Raw genomic sequence first — 25,762 nt, 5'->3', positions numbered from 1 at the left:
GGTGGACATCCAGGGCCAGATACATAGAACAAATATGTTGTCTTTCGTCTGGCTCAGAGGCTGATTTTCAGTCATTCGTTGAATGTCTCAAAATAAACATAATTGGTCTCAAGTTTACCTTTGAATGCAACACTACACCGCGTGCAGAATTATTAGGCAAATGCGTATTTTGATCACATGATACTTTTTATACATGTTGTCCTACTCCAAGCTGCATAGGCTTAACAGCCAACTACCAATTAAGTAAATCTGGTGATGTGCTTCTCTGTAATGAGGAGGAGTGTTGACTAATGACATCAACACCCTATATAAGGTGTGCTTAATTATTAGGCAACTTCCTTTCCTTTGGCAAAATGGGTCAGAAGAGAGATTTGACGGGCTCTGAAAAGTCCAAAATTGTGAGATGTCTTGCAGAGGGATGCAGCAGTCTTGAAATTTCCAAACTTTTGAAGCGTGATCACCGAACAATTAAGCGTTTCATGGCAAATAGCCAACAGGGTCGCAAGAAGCATGTTGGCCAAAAAAGGCGCAAAATAACTGCCCATGAATTGAGGAAAATCAAGCGTGAAGCTGCCAAGATGCCATTCGCCACCAGTTTTGCCATATTTCAGAGCTGCAACGTTACTGGAGTATCAAAAAGCACAAGGTGTGCGATACTCATGGACATGGCCAAGGTAAGGAAGGCTGAAAAACGACCACCTATGAACAAGAAACAATATAAAATGTCAAGAATGGGCCCAGAAATATCTTAAGACTGATTTTTTCAAAGGTTTTATGGACTGATGAAATGAGAGTGACTCTTGATGGGCCAGATGGATGGGCCAGAGGCTGGATCAGTAAAGAGCAGAGAGCTCCACTCCGACTCAGACGCCAGCAAGGTGGAGGTGGGGTACTGGTATGGGCTGGTATCATCAAAGATGAACTTGTGGGACCTTTTCGGGTTGAGGATGGAGTGAAGCTCAACTCCCAGACCTACTGCCAGTTTCTGGAAGACAACTTCTTCAAGCAGTGGTACAAGAAGAAGTCGGTATCGTTCAAGAAAAACATGATTTTCATGCAGGACAATGCTCCATCACATGCATCCAACTACTCCACAGCGTGGCTGGCCAGTAAGGGTCTAAAAGAAGAAAAAATAATGACATGGCTCCCTTGTTCACCTGATCTGAACCCCATAGAGAACCTGTGGGCCATCATAAAATGTGAGATCTACAGGGAGGGAAAACAGTACACCTCTCGGAACAGTGTCTGGGAGGCTGTGGTGGCTGCTGCACGCAATGTTGATCGAAAACAGATCAATCAACTGACAGAATCTATGGATGGAAGGCTGTTGAGTGTCATCATAAAGAAAGGTGGCTATATTGATCACTATTTTTTGGGGATTTTGTTTTTGCATGTCAAAAATATTTATTTCTAAATTTTGTGCACTGATATTGGTTTACCTGGTGAAAATAAACAAGTGAGATGGGATTATATTTGGTTTTTATTAAGTTGCCTAATAATTCTGCACAGTAATAGTTACCTGCACAAACAGATATCCTCCTAAGATAGCCAAATCTAAAAAAAAAAACACTCCAACTTCCAAAAATATTAATCTTGGATATTTATGAGTCTTTTCGGTTGATTGAGAACATAGTTGTTGATCAATAATAAAAATAATCCTCTAAAACACAACTTGACTAATAATTCTGCACACAGTGTAATGAGATCACATTTCTAGATCTCGCCATATGGAAGGAGGAAGATTGTAGCCTCAGAACGTGCACCTATCGAAAACCAACTGCTACCAGCAGCCTATTAAAGTGGGACAGCCTCCACCCATTAGCCTTAAAAAAGGAATACCTAAGGGCCAGTTTCTCTGCATCCTGAAGAACTGTTCCCAAACGGGTGATTTCAAAGTCCAGACAGCTGATGTATATCGTAAATTCCAGGATAAGGGAGTACCCTCAACAGGTTCTTGACTTGTTATACTCCCATACCCCAGGGAAAGACATACTTTCCCTTTTTCATAATCCCAAAGATAAACCGTACATGAACAATATCAGGGTAATTGGAACCTTCAATAATCGAGCCGAAGATCCATGTATAAAGCTCCATGCACCTGCCTCTTTGATCACATTAACAACATTGGACATAGCGCAAGCAGAAGGGAGGAAGTGACGACAGCAGATCCAGAAGTGCGTTGAAGCGTGACGTCCAACGGCATCCTGATTCATGCAATGACACAGCACAAAGAATGGGCATTAGTGTGATCCAGCATGGAACGCATTGGCCGATGGTACACTTGTAAGCATTACAAGAAAGCATAATCGCCTACAGAGGGAAGAACTACGACCTCTAGTATCCAAAAAAAAGTCCACTCCCCTTTGTGCATGCGCACATGATGTTGGGGGGCAGGGAAAACCTGCAGTACGGGGTGGGAACCTTTCCTGAATGGCTTGTCTCAGCCTAACCTTTGATTTTGGAGGCATATTTAAAGCCCAGACACTCCTAGCTCGGGCACATCAGAATGAGCCTGTGATTATCTTTTCACTGCTGAGACAGCAAGACTCCTGATGAACTTACAAGATGGGGAAACACGTCTAGGCAGTGAGGCAACTATTCGAAGTACAAACATTGAATGATAAGTCATTTTTTCTATCATTTATTACAATGGGCACCCATAGTATTTACATACCTGATGTAAGCTAAATTACATACAGGTAACATAACATCTTTGAGTTGGATCAGGGACAACTAAGGAGAGCCACCCTTGAGTGGGGGTGCCATATCTCATATATCTAGGGTGCCAACCTCTTGACTAGGCAGTATCAGCCTAGGAACTAGGGTTTCACAAGTTGTTTTTGGTGTTGCCTGGCAGGGCTGTGGAGTCAGTCGGTGCCCATTTTGGTGGAGTCTGAATCGGAGTGTACCCAATAATTTGGGTACACGGTGGCTCAGTGATTAGCACTGCAGCCTTGCAGCGCTGGGGTCCTGGGTCAAATCACACCAAGGACAACATCTGTAAGGAGTTTGTATGTTCTCCCCGTGTTTGCGTGGGTTTCTTCCCACACTGCAAAGACATACTGATAGGACATGTAGATGTGAGCCCCAATGGGGACAGAGCCTATAATATCTGTAAATTGTCTGAATTGTAAAGCGCTGCGGAAAACATTACATTACAGTAGTTTGTGGGGAATATTTTTTCATAAGAATTTGGGAAGGTTATGAAATGTCCTATAAAAGTCTGTCCTATTCCTGATCTAAGGGTCTAGACTTTTAGCTGAGATGAATCTGTGCTACAGTAAATTTATCACTTAAACATGAGCCATGTATGAGGGAGTCGGAGTTGGAGTCGGTGTCATGGAAGTTGAGGAGTCTGAGTCGGAGGTTTGGTTTACCGACTCCACAGCCCTGTTGCCTGGGATATTTATAGCATTCAGTACTTCTGACCTATATACACGATATGCAGGTCTATTGGATTCATTTTTATTATCTTGGACAAATCAACACCATTGAGTATTTGTGTATGACATCTGTAGGCCATCCAGACTATTCTGTATAGGTCTACTGGATTCATTTATCATATTATTTAGGACAGATCTACACCTTTTGAGTATCTGTTTATATCAGCTGTAGTCATCCCGATGAACTATCCCACATAGAAACTTTTACTGTGTTGTATTTTTGGTGTTTTTAATAGAACATAATAAATATTTGTTTTAAGGATATATTTGTTCAGGAAGGCCTAGGCCACGTCTTGTCGACTATAGTGTCCTGAGCACTAGTGTACATTTTAATTAGAGTGTTGCAGAACTTTTTATCCCACTTCTTTTTATTAATATTTAAGGGCTACAGATGGGGCTGATTCTTAGCGATGTGTAATGTAACAGTACAAATTGTGCGCTAACTCCGGCTACAAAGTAAGTCTTTACGCGGTCACTGGTGTCAGGACGTAATCTTTCATTGTATGCGCCTCAGCGTTCAGTAGTGCTCATTGAGCAAGAAGATATTTAAATGCCGGTGGCCATCAAAACACTGCTGCCGGCCAAAGCACGGTTTGTCCCCAGGAATTTGCCCGGGTCCTGTACAAAAGGGACCTAAGGTTTTCCACCCTTGCTTTTAGGACATGCCAAGTTGCCTCTGTACTCCTCCAGTTGCACATAAATTTATTTATTTTTTTTTTTTGCGTACTCACCATTAAATTGCCATGGAAATTCTTTCCACATTGAATTCATAAGGAAAAATGTCTCCCACGCGTGTTTCTGTAGTTATCTTTAACCAGCCTGATTCTCATTGGATGGTGCATATATTCTTGACCGTGGATTGTTTTGGGGTTTTTTTCCTTTTTTTTTTTTTATCCCTCCAGAAAGTGGTCTCATTTCTGTCCCTGCTCATCCTGTTCCCTGAGTACATGCTGGTTTAGCGCAGTGCTTGCACTAGTGATGTAGCTGATAGGAGCATACACTATTTGGGGCTTAGTTTTAGACTCCTATACCCAATGTGCCACTGACCTCCAATGAACTCGACAATAAATTGGTTTTCCAATGAGAACGCAAACCTTTTTCCTTGTAACCTGATCCATATATTACATGTTGTTTCTTTAGCCGGCTTCTTGGCTGTAAACAGAAAATTATTGATTTACTGCCTCAAATTGAGATGACTGTGAATAATATAAAGGAAGCAGACAATTCACTGATGCAGATGCAGGCTAAAAGGCAACGAGAGATATGGCACCTTCTGAAAATAGCTTGTGTAAGTATTGTAAAATATCGTAGTCACTAGGTGTTTTGAGGCGTTGGCTCTCTTTTTTTCCTTATAGGATATTCCTTACCCATAAATTTATAGTATAACCACATGATATCTCTTTAATGTATAGTAGATTTGATTTGACCAGTGGGACCTGCAATTATTTTAAGAACCGAGTCCTGATTTGTTTTGCTAATTCTGACCCTACTCCACTGACTACAGCTGGGGTCAAGGCTCCGTTCTCAAGATGGATGCAGGTCCCATTGGTGGTACTTTTACTACACATGGAAGTCATATCCTGTCCATATACCATAAATGTTAAAGACAGGAATACTCCTTAAAATTAAGAAATTGAAAGCAACCATAATGCTTTGCAAAACAGTGATATACATTCTCCTATTGTTTCAGATCTCCTTACTGCCATATTGTTCATGTAGAAGGGTTAAAACTCCTTATTTTTTCTGGCTGTGGTGGTGCTTCTTAAAAGGCTGCCACAACACAATTCTCCAGACTGCCATCTGTCCCTACACTGATTTAACCTACTTTTACGGGGGGTATGCTTTTTCTGCATCAGAATTTCACTTCCATTTAGTAACATTAACACATTGTAAATGTAATGGTCAACCCCAGAAGGGAGGGGAAGAGCGTGAATACCGCAGAGAAGAGTAGAAGGAAGCATAAATGATTTCTTATCACGTACTAGACATGCAGAGGTGGAGTGGTTGTTGCATGTACATTGGCACAATCATCGATGCAATGTGTATCTTGTTAAGTGTAGAAATAACAACCCTGTTTCTTCTCATTTTAGACTCAAAGCTCTGCACGCTCTCTAGGATCTTCCAGCTTAGAAACGCATCGATCAGGCTGGTCGGACCCCAATTCTCCACAGGCTCTTTCATCCATGCTGATCCCAAAAGACAAGAACAAGTATGATGCTGTATAATTAGAGGATTAGCTATAATTTTTGGAAAGTTGGGCACAATTATCATTACGGTGTGATTCATAGACTATGCTGTCTTAAAATGTTAAAACCTAAGATAAAAAACAAAATAAGCAAATACTTATTTTACAGTAAATAAATGAATAGCAATAGTGCATGAAAATAATATAGGGTGCTTGGTTAACATAATTTTGATTAAAAAAAAACTAAAAGCCATCCCACCACGTCACGGTTACCCTATTCGGGACGGTCCTAAGCTCTAATATTAAAACCTTACCATGTGTCAAGTGACGTAATGTGAATATGGACTGAGACCCGAATAACGGACAGCCAGCCATGGGGAACCATATGAATGTATTGTTCAGCTAAAAGAAAATGGGGGCTACACCCATATTAGTACAGAGCGCAAAAAAACTGAAACAAAAACCTAAAGAGATGAACTGGAATATAGTCTTAAAAGGTTCCAGATCTATCATGGTGGTTATTATTGTGTTTGATAAATCTGGCGTACTGTAAGACTGTCTAGTCTAAGTTCACACCAGTTATTAGTTGCTTTGCTCTATGCTAGAAATGTGTGCCACAATTTTGACATACGGTGTTGCATATTAAGCCACTCTTTTCCCAATAAGCCCTGCCCTATCATAAATATGGTATAAGTAATGAAAGACAGTTTTTTCGCGTAAATTACTCCTGCATTCTGGCACAAAAATCTCTTATATGTTTTCCCTCAGCTGCGTATTATGCACTTTGCACTAGTTTTCCAACTAACATGTAATAAATAAATTACTGAATCATAACTTTCTCATTTTTAGAGAGCCCTTTAAACGTGCAATAGATGAAAACCTGTTTTATCAGAAGCAGCTCAGCACCTTGATAATGGAGAGCACAATGGAACAAGAAAAAAGCTTAGTTGTAAGTGTGTAAATATATAAGTATGCATAGCTGTACAGTAGTGCTTGAAAGTTGTGAACCCTTCAGAATATTCCATATTTCTACAGAACTCTAACCTAAAACTAAAAGTTAAAAGAGAACCAAATCAAATAAATTTGTCAAAAATATTAGATTGTGTCATATTTTAAATGAAGAAAATGATCCAATATCAGATGTCTGAGTTGTAAAAGTATGTGAAACATTTCTTTCAATATCTGGTGTGACCTCATTGTGCCGCAAAAACTGGATCTAAATGTTTCCGGTAATTGTTGATTAGTTCTGTACTTCACCCTTCTGGAATCTTATCCTATTCCTCCATATAAAACCGCTTAATTTCTGTTATGTTGTTTGTTTTCTTACATAAGCTACTGCATCAGGCCCTTCCACAACATTTTTGTAGGGTTAAAGTGAACCTGACATGTTACCGATCCACAGGCAGCATGTATCCGACACTGGCTGCATGATTTCAGCCATGCATAATTGACTCTGAAACTCTACTGTGTTTCAGAGAAAACCATAATTTAAAAGCTGCTGAGGACCAAGACCCACTGGTGTCTAGTCAAAAAGGCGGGTCCACGGTAATTTCGCTCTTCCCACTGCCAATGACTGACAGGTCTCTCCCCATACATGCAAGCAGAAAGAGACCCATCATTCAATGGGGGGAGTGGCCAGGGACAAGCCACCTAGTCACCCGTACGGTTTAGTCCCCGGCAGCTATTAAACAGTTTATTTCTGAAATACTGCAGCGTTTGAGTCAAACATACTTGGCGGAGATCATACAGCCAGTGTCTGATACATGCTGCCTGTATTCGCTGTGAGGTTCCTTTAAGGACAGGACTTTGAGGTGACCATTTCCAAAATTGCAACTTTGTTCTTCTTTAACCATTCTTGTGTAGACCGACTTTTGTGGCTTTGGGTCTTTGTGTCTCTGCATGTCCCACCTTCTCTTCAGATTCAGCTTATGGACAGATTTCCTGACGTTTTCCTTTTAAAATTTGCTGATAAAATTCAGAATTCATTGTTCCATTAACCACTTCCAGACCTTAGACGTACCCGGGTACGTACTGGATGGTGATCGCTGCCGGGTGTCAGCTGATTCTGACAGCTAACACCCGGCGCTAAGTGCCAGGAGCGGTGCCCGCACCGCTCCCCTCACTTTAGCCCCCTAAATGCTGCGATCAGCATTTAGCAGACAGAGGGAGGGAGCCCCCTCTGCTCTTGTATCGGCGTCCCCGCATGAATCCATGGGAGCCTGATCGTTGCCATGGTGTCCCGATGTCGTCATTACGACATCCAGGTCACCAGGCATTAGCAAGTTAGTTAGATCATGCGCTGTGAATGATCTTAACTAATTTGAGTCAGTTCAGCATTGACAGTTATGAGGCATAGCAATGCCCTGCCTTTGCAAATTATAGCTCTTAAAATATGGAGATGCAAAAACTAGTTTTTGCAATAAAAAAAAAAAAAAAAGCCTCTTCTAGGGTGGGACAGCAGCCAAACATAAAAAAAAACAATATAAATCTGGTATCGCTGTAATCACACTGACCCGAAGAATAAAGTCGTCTAATCACTTATACCGTACAAGGAACGGCGTAAAAAAAAATGAAACCAATTGTTTTACCTGCTGTTGATTTGTCCATTCTGCCTCCCAACAATCGCAGTATGGCGTGACTCACGTTTATCCTGCGGACTACGCTGAGTGCTTACATCGGGGTTTCCGTGTAAATATCTGAAATGCATGATTCCGACAGAAGCCCGAGTGGAATATTTACTATCATGAGGGGCAGATGGACGCACTGTGGACTCCGTCTGACCTATGATCCGGTGGTGTCTGCTTTTTAAGGCGTGCTTAAAAGCACAGTCTGCCACAGTTTTGTGAACCTCTGAAAAGAAGGACAATGCTGAACAGAGGCCAGACGGACTACAGAGTAAGTCTGCTGCCTCATTAGAGTGAATGGATCCCTCGGGGGTTTCATCTGAATTTTGTCAGATTTAGATGGAAACCCCAATATAAGTGCTCAGTGTAGAGATCAGGATAAATGTGGTCCCAAATGTTATGTAAAATATTCCTTAAGCTTCAGCTCAATCCACAAAAAAGCAAGTCCCTACTCAGTTCCGTCATCTGTCAGTGGAAATATAGGGGCTTCCTCGTAACTGGTAGTACAAAAGCTCTGGAAAAGCGCTATTGGCTGCTTGCCCCCCAAAAGAAATTCAGCAATTTCTCCTGTTACCCTTGTGAAAATGTAAAATTTGGGGCTAGAAAAACATTTTTGTGGAAAATGTGATTTCTTTATTTTCACGGCTGAACATTATAAACTTCTGTGAAGCACCTGTGGGTTCAAGGTGTTCACCACACATCTAGACAAGTTCCCTGAGGCGTTTTGGTTCCAAAATGGTGTCACTTGTGGGGGGTTTCCACTGTTTAGGCACATCAGGGGCTCTCCAAGCGCGACATGGCGTCCGCTAATTATTCCTGCAAATTTTACATCAAAATGACGCTCCTTCCCTTCCAAGTCCTGCCGTTCAACCAAACAGTGTTTTTTCCCTACAAATGGGGTATTGGCGTGCTCAGGAGAAATTGCACAACAAATTTTGGTGTCAATTTTCTCATATTACTCTTGTGAAAATAAAAAAAATTGGGATCTAAAGTAAAATTTTTGTGAAAAATGTTAATGTTAATTTTTTTCCTTCCACATTCCAGTAATTCCGGTGAAGCACCTGAAGGGTTAATAAATTTCTTGAATGTGGTTTTTAGCACCTTGAGTGATACAGTTTTCAAAATGGTGTCACTTTTGAGTATTTTCTGTCATAGACCCCTCAATGTCACTTCAAATGTGATGTGGTCCCTAAAAAAATGGTTTTGTAAATTTTGTTCGAAAAATGAGAGATCACTGGTCAACTTTTAACACTTATAACTTCCTAACAAAAATGATGTTACAAAAATTGTGCTGATGTAGACACGTGAGAAATGTAATTTATTAACTATTGTATCATGAAGTACAATATGTCACGAAAAAACAGTCTCAGAATTAGTGGGATCCGTTGAAGCGTTCCAGAGTAATTACCTCATAAACGGACACTGGTCAGAATTGTAAAATTTGGCCTGGTCATAAAGGTGAAAACAGCCCTTGGGGGTAAAGGGGTTAATGATGACGGTTGTCCTGGCCCAGGATTCAGCAAAACGGACCCAAACTGTGATACTACCACCACCGTATGTTTCACAGATTGTATGAGATTTTTAATGAAGTGACATCCTTTCTCCAAACAGAACACTAATTTAGACCAATAACTTCTATTTTGGTCTCATCCATCCACAAAATATTGTACCAGTAGCCTTCTGGTTTGTCCAGGTGATCCTTAGCAAAGTGCAGAATGATAGCAATGTTCTTTTTGGAGAGCAATGGCTTTCTCCTGACAATCCCTACAACGAAGACTATTATTGTTCAGTGTCCTGCTGATGATGGACTCATGAACATTAATATTAGTTAATGTAAGAGAGGCATTCAGCTGTTTAAAGGTTACTTTGGGTTCCTTTATTATCTTGCATACTATTAACAGCCTTGCTCTTGGAGTGATCTTTGCTACTCGTATATTCCTAGAGAAGGGTAATAATGGTCTTCAATTTCCTTTATTTGTACACAGTCTGACTGGATTGCTGAAGTCTGAACTCTTTAGAGATGGTTTTGTAACATTTTCCACCCTGATGAGCATCTACAACTTTTCTTCTGAGGTCCCTAGAAATCTCCTTTGTTGGTGCCATGATACACTTTGACAAATCTGATTCTCATTGCTTGAACACTCAATTAACACTGAATTGACAGGTTAACAGCCGCGGGTGGAGCTCGAACTGCGACTGTTGTAGGCACATGATGGCTGATCAAATCAGCCGACATATACGGAGGAAGATGTGGGCTTGCCGCATCAAAGGCAGGGACCTGAGTTTACATCATATGTCGTGAAGGGTTAAATATATCTTTTATCTCTCGTTTCATTTGATTCTCTTTACCTATTTTAGGACTTGTGTTTAAAAGATGTGTTGTAGTTTTAGGTCAAACTTATGCAGAAATATGGTAAAATTCTAAAGTGTTTCAGAGTAAAACATACATGACTGAGCCAGTGTCTGATACATGTTAACCTGAATCTCCTCTTGGGTTCCCTTCAACTGTTTTTTTAAGGCTAAATTCATATCGGTGGATGTGCTTTGCGTGTGCGCATTGTGCTGGTACATGTGGGCTATTTTTCACATGAACCTGGAAAACCATCGCAACATGCACTAGTCTGTTCTGATTTGCTGCCTAGACGAGTGCATGTACACTGTAGGCAGCTACTGCCCTCATCCACTTTTCAGACAAACACACACTGAACACCAACCAGTCACACCTGCAATTTGCAGTCATGACTGGTTTGCAACGTTGAGCGCTCATATAAACTTAAAGGTGTTCTCCCTGAATATGAAAAAAATAAACCAAGAAAATGTTTTTATTAAATTCCTAAATACCTTTAATTTTCAAATAACATTCATTTTATCTAGAGAGCTAATCAATTTAGCACATCTAAATAATCACTGTCATATTACGCTGACAAAAAACAGTCCTAGAATGTTAATGGAACAGGTGCCTATGAGATTGTGTAGTAGGAAGCTCCGCTACAGTGACCTTGAAATAACTTATACCATGTACTGTCCATCTGTCACTAAGTTTTAAAAAAAATACATGTTGGACAGGAATGTGAGCAGCCTCTTTTTACCTCAACGTACCTGAAATCTCTAGTATTAGATCAGATGGACCACAGTGTGAACAGCCTCATCTTACCTCAGCAGCCCTGGAATCTCCAGTATTAGATTAGACATGGTAGAAAGGAGTGTAAACTGCATCTTCTTACCTCAGCAACCCTGGTGTTTCCCGTACTAGCTAAGATAGACAGGGTGGACAACAGTGAGGAGCTGCTTCTTCTTACCTCCGCTCCCCTGGTATCTCCAGTATTGATCAGATAGACATGGTGGACCGCAGTGTGAACAGCCTCATCTTACCTCAACAGCCCTAGAATCCCCAGTATTAGACTAAACATGGTAGAAAGTTTTAAAAAAAAAATACATGGTGGACAGGAATGTGAGCATCCTCTTTTTACCTCAGCGTACCTGACATCTCTAGTATTAGATCAGATGGACCGCAGTGTGAACAGCCTCATCTTACCTCAGCAGCCCTGGAAGCAACTTTGGTATTTCCCATACTAGATAAGATGGACAGGGTGGACAGCAGTGCAAGCAGCCTCTTATTACCTCAGCACCTCTGGTATTTCCAGTATTGATTAGATAGACATGGTGGACAGCAGTGTCAGTGGCCTCTTTTTCCTCAGCACCCTTAGTATCTCCATTATTAGATACACATATTGACTATGGGCGCATCTTCCTTGACATAATAGAAAGGGGGCAGAGCATCCTACGCCACATGCTCACCATTAAAATTGTAGGACTGTCATTTGTCAGTGCAGCAAGACAGCAACAATTTTGATGTACTACAGTGATTACTTCCCTGGACAAAAACAAGTGAGTTACCCATAAATTTATTTATGAATTTATTTACAATGACTTTATTTCCTCATTTTTTTCTATTCCTGAGGCTAAGTGCACACTGTATTTGCATCTAATGTATATGTTATCCATGTGCACATCTAACAGTGGCCACAATCGTGATCTATGCGGTGTCATCCATCTTGCATAGGGCCCTTGTGTACACTCTGCTGTGCCACCTACACTGTTAAAGGGGCTGAAACACACAAGGACACAGTAAAACAAACATATAAAAATACTCTGTTGTAAAAAAGTAACAGTAAACAGCAAGTGCTAGTAAAAAGGTGATAAAAAACAGGGTATTTAGTTGACAAGTTTTTTGCAAAAAATGTATACTAAGCCGCTCTACCAACGTCAAGGTAACCCAGATCAGAGCAGTCCCTATCTGATGTATTTAAAAACTGATCATGTGTATAGTACCTATATGAGCAGATCTAACAGGTAATGTCCATGTGGACATGCTGCAGAGGACGGCATTTTATGTGCATGGCCCACTTTTTTACAACAGAGTATTTTTATACGTTTGTTTTACTGTGTCCTTGCGTGTTTCAGTCTTTTGGTGGTGTGAACACTGTCCTACAGACTTGTTCACCATGTGCACGGCCCATGTGTTTGTATTTACCTGTTAAAGGAGCTGTCGACTACGGGACAACCCCAGCTGAATCAATTCAGCACCCGATATGAAATAAAAACAGTGTATACTCGCCTCCTGCAGTGGCGTCGTTCCTGGAGAGCAACGTCGCTTGTCACATGCCAGCTGTAGCCAATGAGCAGCTGCCGTCTGGCTGGAGCTTATCAATATTCTGTCAGGGCGGACATCTGCTTTGATATAAATAGTAAAGGCTGCAGCTGAAAAACAGCCGCTCATTGTCTGCAACCGGCATGTTACTACACAGCAATGTTACTTCACTTTCCAGGAATGGCCGCACTGCGGAAGGTGAGTATACGCTGTTTTTATTTCATATCAGATCTTGAATTGATTAATCTGAGGTCGACCAGACCGAAGCCAAAGGATACGTCCTATGTCTGAAGGCAGATAGGTTTGAGGTTGTTTTCTATGTGAAGCCCTGCAGATTATCATAATGCTGCCATGAAAGACCCATTCTACCAAAATATTTACTTGCTATTTGTGTAAAATTTTATATATGAATATGTCATATTTAGTCATCAAGTTTGTGCAAGATGGGAGTCACATATTTAGGAATGTACCTTAAAGGGGTTGTCTGACACATAGAATGTCTTTTATAGTTATCTATTTTTAAGCGCTAACCTCTTGATCAACTTGCTTTTATTCCTAATATCAGTTTCTTTTTACTTTACTTCCTGTGATGTTTCGTTTGAGGGGAGTCTCAAATGGGACATCACAGGTGTCTGGTACTGCCGCCACTTCCCACATCATCTATCACCCCCCGATAACGTCCCAAATGAATTGCAGTGATGGTGTCAGGGCAGAGAGACGTGACCACAGCTTCGTTCCTGCCGCCCACGAATCTCCAGCCTCCACTGCAGGCTCATTCGCTGAAATGAGACATCATTAGGCTGAGGGGATAGAAGCGAGATGAACGACACCAGCGTCGTCCCCCGATGATTATTAATTACAGTGAATGAGGTGGTGGGGACTGAAGAGGTGGGTGGCGGGGACAGAAGTGTGGAGGCTGTTAATGAAGCTGCGGTCACTTTTCCCTTCCTCTATCACCACGATTGATTCTGAATGGCGGGACAGAGGCTGTGGTGAGTGACTGCAGTGTTGTGCCTCTGTCAGGGGAAGCGAGTGCAGCCCCAACCACCTCCTAATACCATTTGAGACTCTCCTGAAATGATACAGGAAAAAAAGCACATATAAGGAATAGCAGGATAGGGAGAATGGTGAGGGATTTTACAATAAAGCAAATTACAAAGTGATTAGGGATTAAAGATCGATACCCATCGTGACCTGTATAAATATCTGACAGACTCTTTAATATTGCAAGGTCCATTAAGAAATTTCATCCCATTGTTTGAGAGCTGGCTGCTGTTTTATGGTGACATATTACTTCAGCATTATTTTTTTTTTTGCTTAATTTGTTCAGAGCATGGACTGGAACTGGTTACAGCAGTCGTAAATGAAGATAATAGAGCATCGGACATCCTCGCAAGAACAGAGCATCTGACATCCTCGCAAGAACAGAGCATCTGACATCCTCGCAAGAACAGAGCATCTGACATCCTCGCAAGAACAGAGCATCTGACATCCTCGCAAGAACAGAGCATCTGACATCCTCGCAAGAACAGAGCATCTGACATCCTCGCAAGAACAGAGCCAACACTTTTCCCCAACGCACAGCCGTACTAGAGATTTCATTATTAATACAAAGCATTTATGGGGTTGCAAGCAAATCAGTTTATCTAAAGTACCTTCCTTCACAATGTTCTGGATCTATCACAGTAAGCAAAGTATTGTGACAGGAAGGACAACTCTTTCACGATTTACTAATTAATACCACAATTGTATTTTCTTCTAAAGATTAGATTTTAGTTGCAAGGTGTAACTCCAGTTTCTATTATTTCAATTTTATGAAAGATTGCTGTTAGATATGCAATACTCATATTTCCTCTAAGAGGAAACATCAGTATCAGGTACTGTACATTTAACCCTTGAAATCCTGCCTGTATACATTTGCTTTTCTCATCTTGTGCATGTTTATATGATTCTCACATGTAAATGATTTTCACTTTTCTTTCAAAGAAAAAAACCATGTTTTTTTAATCTATCTTCATTTCAATAATATTATTACTCAGAATATACTTTGCACCTTTAGTGCAACTTTTTTCCATATCCGTTTCATGCATAAAAACAAACGTGCATGTGAAGTGAAAAGGGGGAAAGCCTCAAAATGCATAGTGTGCTGGGCCTATGTCTTGTAAAGATATTGAGAAAAGCGAAATACAGAGTAATCACTTGTGCATATTATATCTTTTATCTTATGTTATAGGTTGTGTTCTGTTCTATAAGATTTTTATTTATTAGTGATTATAATCATCTATGTTTAGTGATTGCAATTACGCTAAAGGCATGTGGAAAGAAGAGTTTTATGACACGTTTGTTGGTGTTATTTGTCCATATGTAGCCTTTATTAAAATACCATTCTCAACATCAGTTGTCTCTTGTGTTCAAACTGTGCTCAAGTATGTTCAAGTTGCTATGACTTTTATTCGGTTAGGTTTGTTTTTTTTTTTTGCACTTTAACAATTAGTTGTCAAATTTTCATAATTACCATTTACCTGAACACAGCGTCCATCTCTTTGTTGTTCACACTGCAGGTTGCAACCTATGAACCATTTACCAGTTAAATCATCACAGGTGCTAAGTGATGTCAAGAAGAGCAGTGAACATTGAATCGCTAATTGCTAAGTTCAAATAGAATTCCATTGGTTTTACTGCGTCATTCTTAATGGCATTTTGTTCTTTATGAACAGTTAATACAGATTCTATAGCTCACAATTGCACTACCTCAAAACTAAAGGTAATGCAAATTTTCCATTACTGGATAGATAGCTTTATTGTGACTATTTGAAAAAGAAGCTCTTCCTGGATTCAAACTCATGCCCTCCCGTTTACAAGACAGGCGCTTTAACTCAATAAGCCACTGGAACATCACAGGTGCTAAATGGTGTCAAGAAGAGCAGTGAACATTGAATCGCTAATTGGTAAGTTCAAAAAGAATTCCATTGGTTTTACTGCGTCATTCTTAATGCCAATCTGTACAGCGTATGATGGCATTTTGTTCTTTATGAACAGTTAATACAGATTCTATAGCTCACAATTGCACTAACTGTTCATAAAGAACAAAATGCCATCATACGCTGTACAGATTGGCATTAAGAATGACGCAGTAAAACCAATGGAATTCTTTTTGAACTTAGCAATTAGCGATTCAATGTTCACTGCTCTTCTTGACATCACTTGGCACCTGTCATGATCCAGTGGCTTACTGGATTAAAGTGCCTGTCTTGTAAACGAGTAGGCATGAGTTCGAATCCAGGAAGAGCTTCTTTTTCAAGTACTCAGAATAAAGCTATCTATCCAGTAATGGAAAATTTGCATTACCTTTAGCTTTGAGGGTTATAGGAAGTTTCGCCCCCGCACATTTCGCCCCCAGGAAGTTTCGCCCCCGGACGGGGCGAACTGGGGGCGATATGTGCTTGGGTGAGATGTGCGGGGCAAAACATCCTGGGGGCGAATTGCTGGGGGTGAAACATCCAATTCCCAGCTTTGAGATAATACAGATTCTATAGCTCACAATTGCAATCTCAAAGCTGGGAATTGGATGTTTCGCCCCCAGCAGTTCGCTCCCGGGTACATTTCGCCCCCAGGATGTTTTGCCCCCGCACATATCGCCCCCAGTTCGCCCCTTCCTGGGGGCGAAATGATAGAGGCGAACTGTTGGGGGCGAAACTTCCTGTAACCCTCAAAGCTAAGGGAAATGCAAATTTTCCATTACTGGATAGATAGCTTTATTGTGACTACTTGAAAAAGAAGCTCTATATCGATTCAAACTCATGCCCACCCATTTACAAGACAGGTGCTTTAACCCAGTAAGCCACTGGATTATCACAGGTGGTAAGTGATGTCAAGAAGGGCAGTGAACTCCACATAATGATCCTCAGTAAACAAATGCTTCATGTCAAAAACCTATAGAATTGCAACAACCCGTTAAAAAAAACAAAGTTAATACTCTTAAGAAACATTGGTTTGCTTCTACAGCATCAGAATCCATTATAGCTCTACTGTCTAATGGGTATTAAGCGAGTACCACCACCCTCCAAATTACTACTTTAAATCCTTCAGGACTTCGAAATGCAGGGTGGATTAATAGTAGTGTCAACAGAGGATTTTTGGAAGGATGGATGAGTCTCCACCTTAATACTTTGTTGTATTTTATTTTTAAGTAGGTTCACATCTGTGCTGGTTTTGTTTCATTTTTGTTTCTGATTTCCCACTGATCCTCAGAATAATGAAGCTCTTTATAACCCCTTCCTGCAAATGAACGTAGCCATGTCTAGATTGCAGGTTAGTTATTGCAGTTCGCTGTACAGTTACGGCCTGTGAATACTGCGAGCTCTGGACTTGAGCCCCTGCTTTCCACAGTGGTGGTGGGGGGGGGGGGGGTCTTCTGTATGTTTAAGCTGACACCCCTTTGCAATGGCATTAATAGCAACTGCAGCATCTAACCGGTCTGACAATGAGTGATTTGTTATAATGTAAGCCAGGGTTCCCCAACTCCAGTCCTCAAGGCCCACCAACAGGTCATGTTTTCAGGATTTCCTTAGTATTGCACAGGCAATAATTCCATCACCTGCACAGGCAATAATTCCATCACCTGTGCAATACTAAGGAAATCCTGAAAACATGACCTGTTGGTGGGCCTTGAGGACTGGAGTTGGGGAACCCTGATGTAAGCCATGACCCTAACAATGGCTGCCCTTTTAGTGTTCTTTTTCTGTCCTAGATCCAAGTCCAGTTTTTCTTTCCAGGATCCAAGAGACTTAATGCTGTCAGGCATAATATAGTTCATATTATACATAGTAATATTTCAGTATCAGAGGGCATAGAATGTATTCTAGTGGGACAAAAACAAAAAGGAAAAATAACATTGAGGAGAAAGAGGGGGTGCAGGAACTTGTGTAGGAGATGGAGGAAACCTTGATGGAAGTAGGGCCCCCAATCTCCGGCATTGGTAGTCGGTCCACAATGTTCACATTGTGTGCAGTCAGGGAAATTTAGCGTCCATGGCCTCAAGCGTTTGTCCACTTTTCAGTCATTAGGTGGACCTTCCCAGCAACTACATTGGTTAGGGCACAGGTGATGTTATAGAACACATGCTGGTTTAAGGCGGGGACAACACACTAGGAAAAATAGTGGCAGGTGAGTACCGAGTGAAACCACAGTATCAGCAAGCATAAATTTCAACATTTGCAGGGCAAACAGTGTGGGAATGTGGCCGCGTTTAGTGTTTGGGCCTGTGGGTGAGTGGCTGGGTATTTTTGTTTGCGCTCCTAGGCCTGGGGTAGGGACAGCTGAACGCTGTGTTGGGACAAAGTATTGGACGTAGTTGTTGATCGTGCTTAAGAATGTGCAATGACAGGTCCAGGAGGCATCCGCGCCTGCGTTCTGGATAGGGGATTGGAGCACGTAGCAAAGGGAAAGAGGCAGTGGTGTCACCAGCAAACAATGATTGTGGACCCAGACGTTCACCACCTAGTCGGGTGCGTTGATAACGTGCCTGAACATGCTGGTGGTGGTCAGGCTGATAGTGCTCAGGCCCCTGCTGATCTTGGTGCTGCACAGTTTGCTAATGACCATTCTTTTATCGTATGCACCTTTTTTAAAAAACAAAAACAAAAGAGCCTGAATGGGGAACAGGGCTACCGCAACCTCATGGCAGCGGCCAACCGCCACTATTTTTCCTGGTGCGCCAACCCTGCCTTACACCAGCACATGTCCCATAACGTCACCCGTGCCATGAGTTACTGGTAAGGTCCACCCAATGACTGACACGTGGACAAGTGCTTGTGGCCAGGGATGCTACATTTCCCTGACAGCACACTGGGTGAAACTTGTGGAGGCAGGGGCTGGTTCGGGCCCTGGGACGGCACACATGCTACCGACACCAAGGATTTGGAGCCCTAGTTCCATCAGGGTTTCTTGCACCCACTTATTCTCCCATCTCCGAATTGTCATCCATATCAGTTGCAAGCTGGAAGCACTGCCTCGGTGAAGCGGCAACAGGCTCTGGGGAAACTAATTTGTTTAGGTGACAAACAGCACACCGCCGCAGAGTTGTTGAAAAGTAAAAAAAGACCAGACAGATCTGTGACTCTCACCACTGATCCTACAGCCATGCATGGTCGTGTGGGATAATTGCCGTAACATGATCGCGGATCTGAAGCTTGGCAAGCTCGCACATGTACTTTGCTTGGCCCACATGCTCAACTTAGTGGTTCAGCGGTTTCTGAAAACCTACCCAGATTTGTCTGAGCTACTTGTAAAGGTATGCTGTGTGTGCGCACCCATTTTCACAAGTCGCCTACAGCTGCCGCCTGTCTGGCAGTGCTGCAGCAGTGCTTGCAAGTTCCAGATCACCAATTGTTGTGCGACGTGAACACTCGCTGGAATTTCACATTACATATGTTGGCAAGGCTTTGTGAGCAGCAGAGGGCAATAGTTGGATAGCAGCTAAAACACGCCCGTTGGTATTCCAGTCATTCTCCGCACATAACCTACAAGTGGGTGTGGATATCTGACATCTGTGTGGTTCTCCAAATCTTTAAGGAATCAACCAAGATGGAGAGCAGGAATGATGGCATAATCAGCGTCACAATCCCAGTTCTCTGTCTACTGAAATGTGCTCAGCTCACAAATAGAGGAAGCTTTGCATGTACACCAGGTAAAGATGGAGGAAGAAAGTACACAGGATCACACTACCCAGCCCCATCTCATCTTCTCAGCGTGGATTGGGTGAAAATAAGGAGGAGGAACAGGAGATGGTTGCCTGAGCTACAGAGGGTACTACTCACACCAGCTTCGCCACCTCTGTTCAGCATGGATGGGCTGAAGAAGAGATGTAGAGTTGTCCTCCTGGTGGAGACAATAAAGTCCTGCCTGTTGAGAGTCTGGCACACATGGCTTCTTTTATGTCATGCTGCCTTTACAGTCACCCTTGCATTATACGCATTTTGGCCAACACATTACTGGTTGTTCACCCTTCTTGACCCAAGCTACAAGGAGTACTTTTCATCTCTCCTTCCTGCAGCAGGGAGGACTAGTAAAATGATGCAATACCTGAAGACCCTAGTCGAACAATTGGTGCAAAAATTCTCATCTGATAACTCTGGCGGCAGAAGTCATAGATCCTTGGACAACCGAGGAGGAGAGACGAGGGAGACATGGACTAGGTCCATCAGAGGCAGGGAAACACGATCAAAGGTCTGGGACAGTTTCACTAGAGCCTCCCAGCACTCAGGCCCTGATGCACATGGTCATCTGACAAGGAGGGAAAATTTTTTGAAGATGGTGAAGGAGTTACCTAGCCGACCGTACGAGCATCTTCCGTGATTCCTCTGTGCCGTATAACTTGTGTATCCAAGCTGGTCACGTGGAAGATGGAGCATATTTTCTATATCTACAGTTTCATACCCCTGCTCCTGTTTGTGGCTGCTTTCGGTCCCCCCCCCCAGCCTGCTCTCTGTAGGAGTTGTTTTTCTAAACTAAAACCTCAGTATTCAGGTTAAATTGCCGTGTTGGCACTATGCGATAAGTGTTTTTTGGGTTGCAGTTTGGGCACTCGGTCTCTAAAAGGTTCGCCATCACTGGCCTAGACGGTAACGAGAAAAAATGCCTATAGCCATGAATGCCCACATGGAAATTTGCCCACAGTTTTTCATCATTGCAGGGTTAAAAAGTTACAAATCTGTGATATTTGAGGTGCAAGGTGAGGATGTTCACATAATATGTGATTAACTTGTGATTTTGGGTTGACCTAGTGCAAAAATGTTGAAGATCTGTTGTTTTGTAGCAGTCTGTCATTATCAGTAGATGGATACAGTCTGCTCTCATCACTCACTGATTCTGCCTTAGGGTATGTGCACACGATGCAGAAATGAAGCAGAAAATTTCTGCATCATTTCTGCATCTCCCTGGCAGAAAAAATGCATGCAGATTGTGCATGCGTTTTTCCTGCGGAATACATGCGGATCCACATGCGTTTCCACATGCTTTTCCGCATGTGGATTGACCAGCGCTTTCCAGGCGATTTTAGCATCACCTGGAAAGTGCTTGACAACTAGGTCACACTATATAAATCCATGCAACCGGCATGGATTTATATAGTGTGACCTGAGAGAGTGGTAAAAATAAATGTATACTTTACCCTCTGATGGCCCGCGCTGTCCTGCTCACTCCGTTCTCCCGGCAACTTTGAATTGAAAGACCTGCCGACGTCAGCGTCACGTGACCCGTCACATGACTCTGACGTCAGCGCAGGTCCTTCAACTCACTGCAAAGTGCCGGGAACCAAGCAGGAGCGGTGCGCGGGCCGACAGAAGGCAAGTATACATTTATTTTTTATTTCATTCTTTTTTTACAGCTTTTTTAATGGTACCTGGGTGTGGATGAGACTCTCCTCTCCTCTACACCCGGGTACCATCCCCGCACATTAGAACGCGCCAATTACGCAAGTACAGATGCAGTCTTGCAGAATTGGCGCGTTCTAATGCAAGTCAATTGTGGCGAAAACGCAGCGTTTCCGCAAAATTAATGAACATGCTGCGGATTTTTGAGCGCAGCATAAACTCTGCGGAAAAATCCGCATCATGGGCACAGCACATGCAGATTTCAATTGGGGAACAGTGCTGCCCTTCTACCATGCGTTTTTAATGCGTTTCCGCGGCGCTTACGCAGCTGCGGAAACGCATTAAAAACGCATCGTGTGAACTCAGCCTTACTCCTGCTTACTTCTCCCTCCAGCCCAGCACACAGCAGCACACTGAGCTCAGGAAAAGCCAGCAGGCAGTGTGAGCCAGAGGATAGCTATTACTGCTATCTGTACTCGGAGAGTTATCACTGTGTTACATAGGATTGCAGATCACATCCACTACATTATCTGCACTCAGAGATATCACTATTATCTGTGATGTTACATAGCCAATTTACTGCAATTTAGCCAATCTCCTTTAGTACTTAAGTGTATCTTCCACCTGGAGATAGTCCTGTACAGAAGTGGAAACTGTCATACTTCCTCTTTTTTATCTCAAGGCGACCAACTTGTGCATTAGCCAGTGCTAATTTGTGGCAAGCCACAGGTTCCTCTGCAATCCATGAAAGAGAAGCCACAAGCTGGGATGACTGCAGTGGAACAGGGAATTAAGTGCATTGTGAAATCCCTCACAACAGTTTGTAGTTTTTGATGACTGTTCCAGCGCTGCATCATGACGATTCCATATTCTTATAGGAAATTGAGGATCTCTACTAGCTGCACCCTCAATATATGTATAAAACTAAGTGAGCATAGCATTCTTCATCTGGGAATGTAGCAGCAAGTTTATCAAAAGTACATCTCACATCTTCAATTGGCACAAAGGCTAATGCAGCTAGAGACTTCAGTGTCATTTTTATGTTTATATTAGATTCATATTCTGTCTTCAAATCAACATTTTTAATTTTTCTGAAGAGACTCTGACACAGAAGAAAATAATATCCTTTGACCTCAGCATGTGGAAAGGCAAACGTTACTGCGGTCATACAAGCCCTCTCGACTAAAACTTTTTGAGGTGCCACAATTGGGATCAATAGATTCATTATTTCAAACATTCTCTTATTCGTGTTCATGTCCTTTTGCTTGTAGTAAAATGTACAAATATGGCGGATATGAGTTACCCACCTTGGCATGCCAAGTGTACAATTGGTAAAACACAAAGGTGCCATCTCCATAAATGGTATCTTTGTTCAGTTCAAGCATAAAACCAGAATTCTGTTTCGATCATCCTTTCCTGAATCATGAAGTATCAGTTGACCGGAATATAAAAATGTATAGTTTTTGTGTTAGGCAAATTACCATCTGTTCTATGACGGACAAGGCTTCTCGAAAGAGATGATTGTCTTGGCATATTGGCCAATGCATCATTACTCAACACAGACAACACCTTCGCATCACATTGTGAGGACTAGCACTTCTCTCATTTTGTTTCTGGCAACATTTGCTACTACTTTTTGAGGGAAGGATTCATGACAATATTTTTTTGGTTCTTGAACTATGTTGCCATCTTTTGTTTTGATAATTGAATGGCACTTTGTAGAGTGATGCAGTCTGTATCTCCATGTCACCACTGCATTGATATTCTGAAATGCGAGATATTCAAACCCCAAGTAAATCATAACTTTGTTCCTCTTGCTACTGAAAACTCCATTGTTTGCACTACAAGAATGAATAGAATAGTTTAGATAAACTCAAATTACACTTATTGAGGAGAAATTGACACATTTAGAAAGATCTATTAAAGTACATGTTTTAATTAACCAAAACATAATTGGCTAGCACAGCAAGAAAGTCATTGTTCACTGTGGTTGTATGAAACGGAATGACACAATTGCCAATTGGAAACAATGGGGAAGGCTGGAAGGCCCATTTGAAAAAATGGCAACAAAGAAAGTCAATTGACTTCCATGGGCTCCATTGAAATACAAAACCGCACAAAACAGGCAGCAAAGAAAATGCAGAATGGATTTCAACAAAAGCCTCTGGGCACACTTCACTTCTTTTTCAGGTTCTACAGGTTCGGTCCACTCATACCTAGTCTCAGAGTACAGATTCTGTTCTTACAAGTTGTCATTCTACTGTATTAGATGCCATTCCAGTCACAGTGTGATCTGTATGGGCCCAGAGACCCTTATTCAAATCCATTCTGCATTTTCTTTGCTGCCTGCTTTAAGTTGTAATATATTTCATTGGAGCCCAGGACCGCTATTAGACCACAAAATCATATGCCTCCCCACCCTGCAGTACAGTGGCGACCAAACGTTTTGCATTTTTCAAAAAAGTGTGATAACTTCTGTTTGGTTGTTGTCATGACATTTTCCTGGTGATGAATTGAAAGTCCATGAAGTTGTCATCATGCAAGACCTTAATTTTAACCAAAATGCTTTTGAATATAGGTTTGGTCATTTAATTAAAGAACACTGACTGCCAAAAGTTTTGCATATACTATTTATTGATCACAGCATAGAGAGTAATTCATTGTTTACAATGCCATAGCTTAGTATTTTGTAGCATAACCTCTTGCTTTAATTACTGCCCCTCACCGACGGGGCTTTGAAGCCACTACTGTATTCAAGACATCTTGACTGCTTTTATCCATTCCATTTGCAAATCTGCAAACAATTCATCTTTATTTCTGGGGCCCTATAGGTACGGGCCCTAACTCATCCCAAAGGTGCTCTATAGGGTTTACATCAGGTGATTGGCTTGGCCATTGCAACAGGCGAACATTTTTCTTTGCTAACCAATTTTTGACTAAATTGGATGTGTGCTTAGGATAATTGTCTTGCTGGAATTTCCATCCCCTGCCAAGTTTGGTTTTACCATGTGGCAGCATTACATTCTCCAGTATATGCTTGTACATGGTAGCATTCATATTTCCATCAATTCTATGCACAGGGTCAATAGCAGATGCAGAAAAGCAGCCCCAAACCATGACATTGCCACCACCATGTTTTACTGTAGGTGTTTGGTGCCTTACATCATTATGTTTTCCAATTGGGCAGTATATATAGTGCTTGCCATCACTACCTAACAGATTGAACTTCGATTCATCCGACCACAGCACCTTAAACCATTCTGTCTCTTTCCATCGGCTGTGTTCTTTGGCAAACTCAAGTCAGACCTTCCGGTTCTTTTCAGAGATGAAAGGCTTCGTGACTTGAACTCATGCATTCAACCCTACTGCTCTTAGCTGTCACACCACAGTTTGGCGACTCAGTTTGACCCCACATTCTTCGTTTATTTCATGTGAAATCTGTACAGCACTTTTATGGACATCAGATACTGACTTTTTCTTAAAAATGTGATCAACTCTGGAGGAAGTTTTCCGTAGTAGTCCACTTTTAGGTTTGGCAGCTGTTCCATAACCTTCTTTTTCTTTCTTTAGAATATAACGTGACACTTGACTCTGAGAACAGTTGAAGTCCATAGCTAGATCATTTTTTCTGTTGCCTGACTTCACTCTCAGAATAATAAGCTTCCTAACATCTGGTGATAAATTTGGCTTGGTCTTTGCCATGTTTTAACCTCAAAACACACACACACAAAAATAAAATAAAATTTTAGGCAAAATTCGACTACCCAAGACAAAAGAAGCAAAACATTTGGCCCAGCACATGTTTAAAGCTAACACCTAAAGGGATAAAACAATGTCAAACACAATTTTCTTCTTTACAGCTGACAACCATTTGCTTCCGGTTTACTAAAATCACCAGGAAAATGGCATCACAACAACCAGACAGAAGTAATCACACTTTTAAAAAAAAAATGTGCAAAACTTTTAGTCGCCACTGTATATGTGTGTGATACATAGCTATTTAGGCTCTGTTTACTCTTGCTCTTGGGAGTCATAAGTGGACAGGGAAGAAAGTGCAGGTGCCAGTTACACTTGTTGAAATGAATGGGAGAGTGGCGCTGCAACGTCACTTCCTGCCCCTCTGTTGGTCAGTGACATCACATCCAGTACTGACCAGGAGAGGAGCAGGCAGTGCTGTAGTAGCACCACTCTCCCATTGATTTCAACCAGAGTGAAGCCTTCACACACACATCCTCCCCAATCCACTTATGACAACATTCGGCCTGCTGCAAGGGACAGTGGACCAGATAATCAGCTGATGTATGGGGTTCCCCAGCAGCCGACCCCCATTCATCAAGTACTGATTAACTATCCTCTAAAAAAAGGGCAGACAACCGCTTCAATATCACCTTCACTCCTATGTACCCCCACATATAACACAATGATATTTCTGAGTACAGATAATGTAATAGATGTGACCTGCAGTCCTACAGTTGAAACCAGAAGTT

General features: G+C 41.8%; 1 protein-coding gene across 1 annotated transcript in view; it reads left to right on the top strand.

The window, feature by feature from the left end:
* Positions 1–15,251, top strand: part of CHUK (component of inhibitor of nuclear factor kappa B kinase complex) — an 85,987-nt gene extending 70,736 nt beyond the window's left edge. Inside the window, exons 18-21 of the mRNA XM_073686081.1 lie at positions 4,584–4,731; positions 5,534–5,652; positions 6,478–6,577; positions 14,234–15,251. Of these exons, the coding sequence (XP_073542182.1) occupies positions 4,584–4,731; positions 5,534–5,652; positions 6,478–6,577; positions 14,234–14,266 (400 nt within the window). The 3' untranslated portion in view covers positions 14,267–15,251. The remainder of the gene's footprint in view (positions 1–4,583; positions 4,732–5,533; positions 5,653–6,477; positions 6,578–14,233) is intronic.
* The last annotated feature ends 10,511 nt before the right edge of the window (positions 15,252–25,762 follow it).

This window comes from Phyllobates terribilis, unplaced genomic scaffold, assembly GCF_046119375.1.
Source record: "Phyllobates terribilis strain yellow unplaced genomic scaffold, ASM4611937v1 Scaffold_5__5_contigs__length_657084704, whole genome shotgun sequence".
NCBI lineage: Eukaryota > Metazoa > Chordata > Amphibia > Anura > Dendrobatidae > Phyllobates > Phyllobates terribilis.
This window is presented reverse-complemented; position numbering and strand designations above follow the sequence as displayed.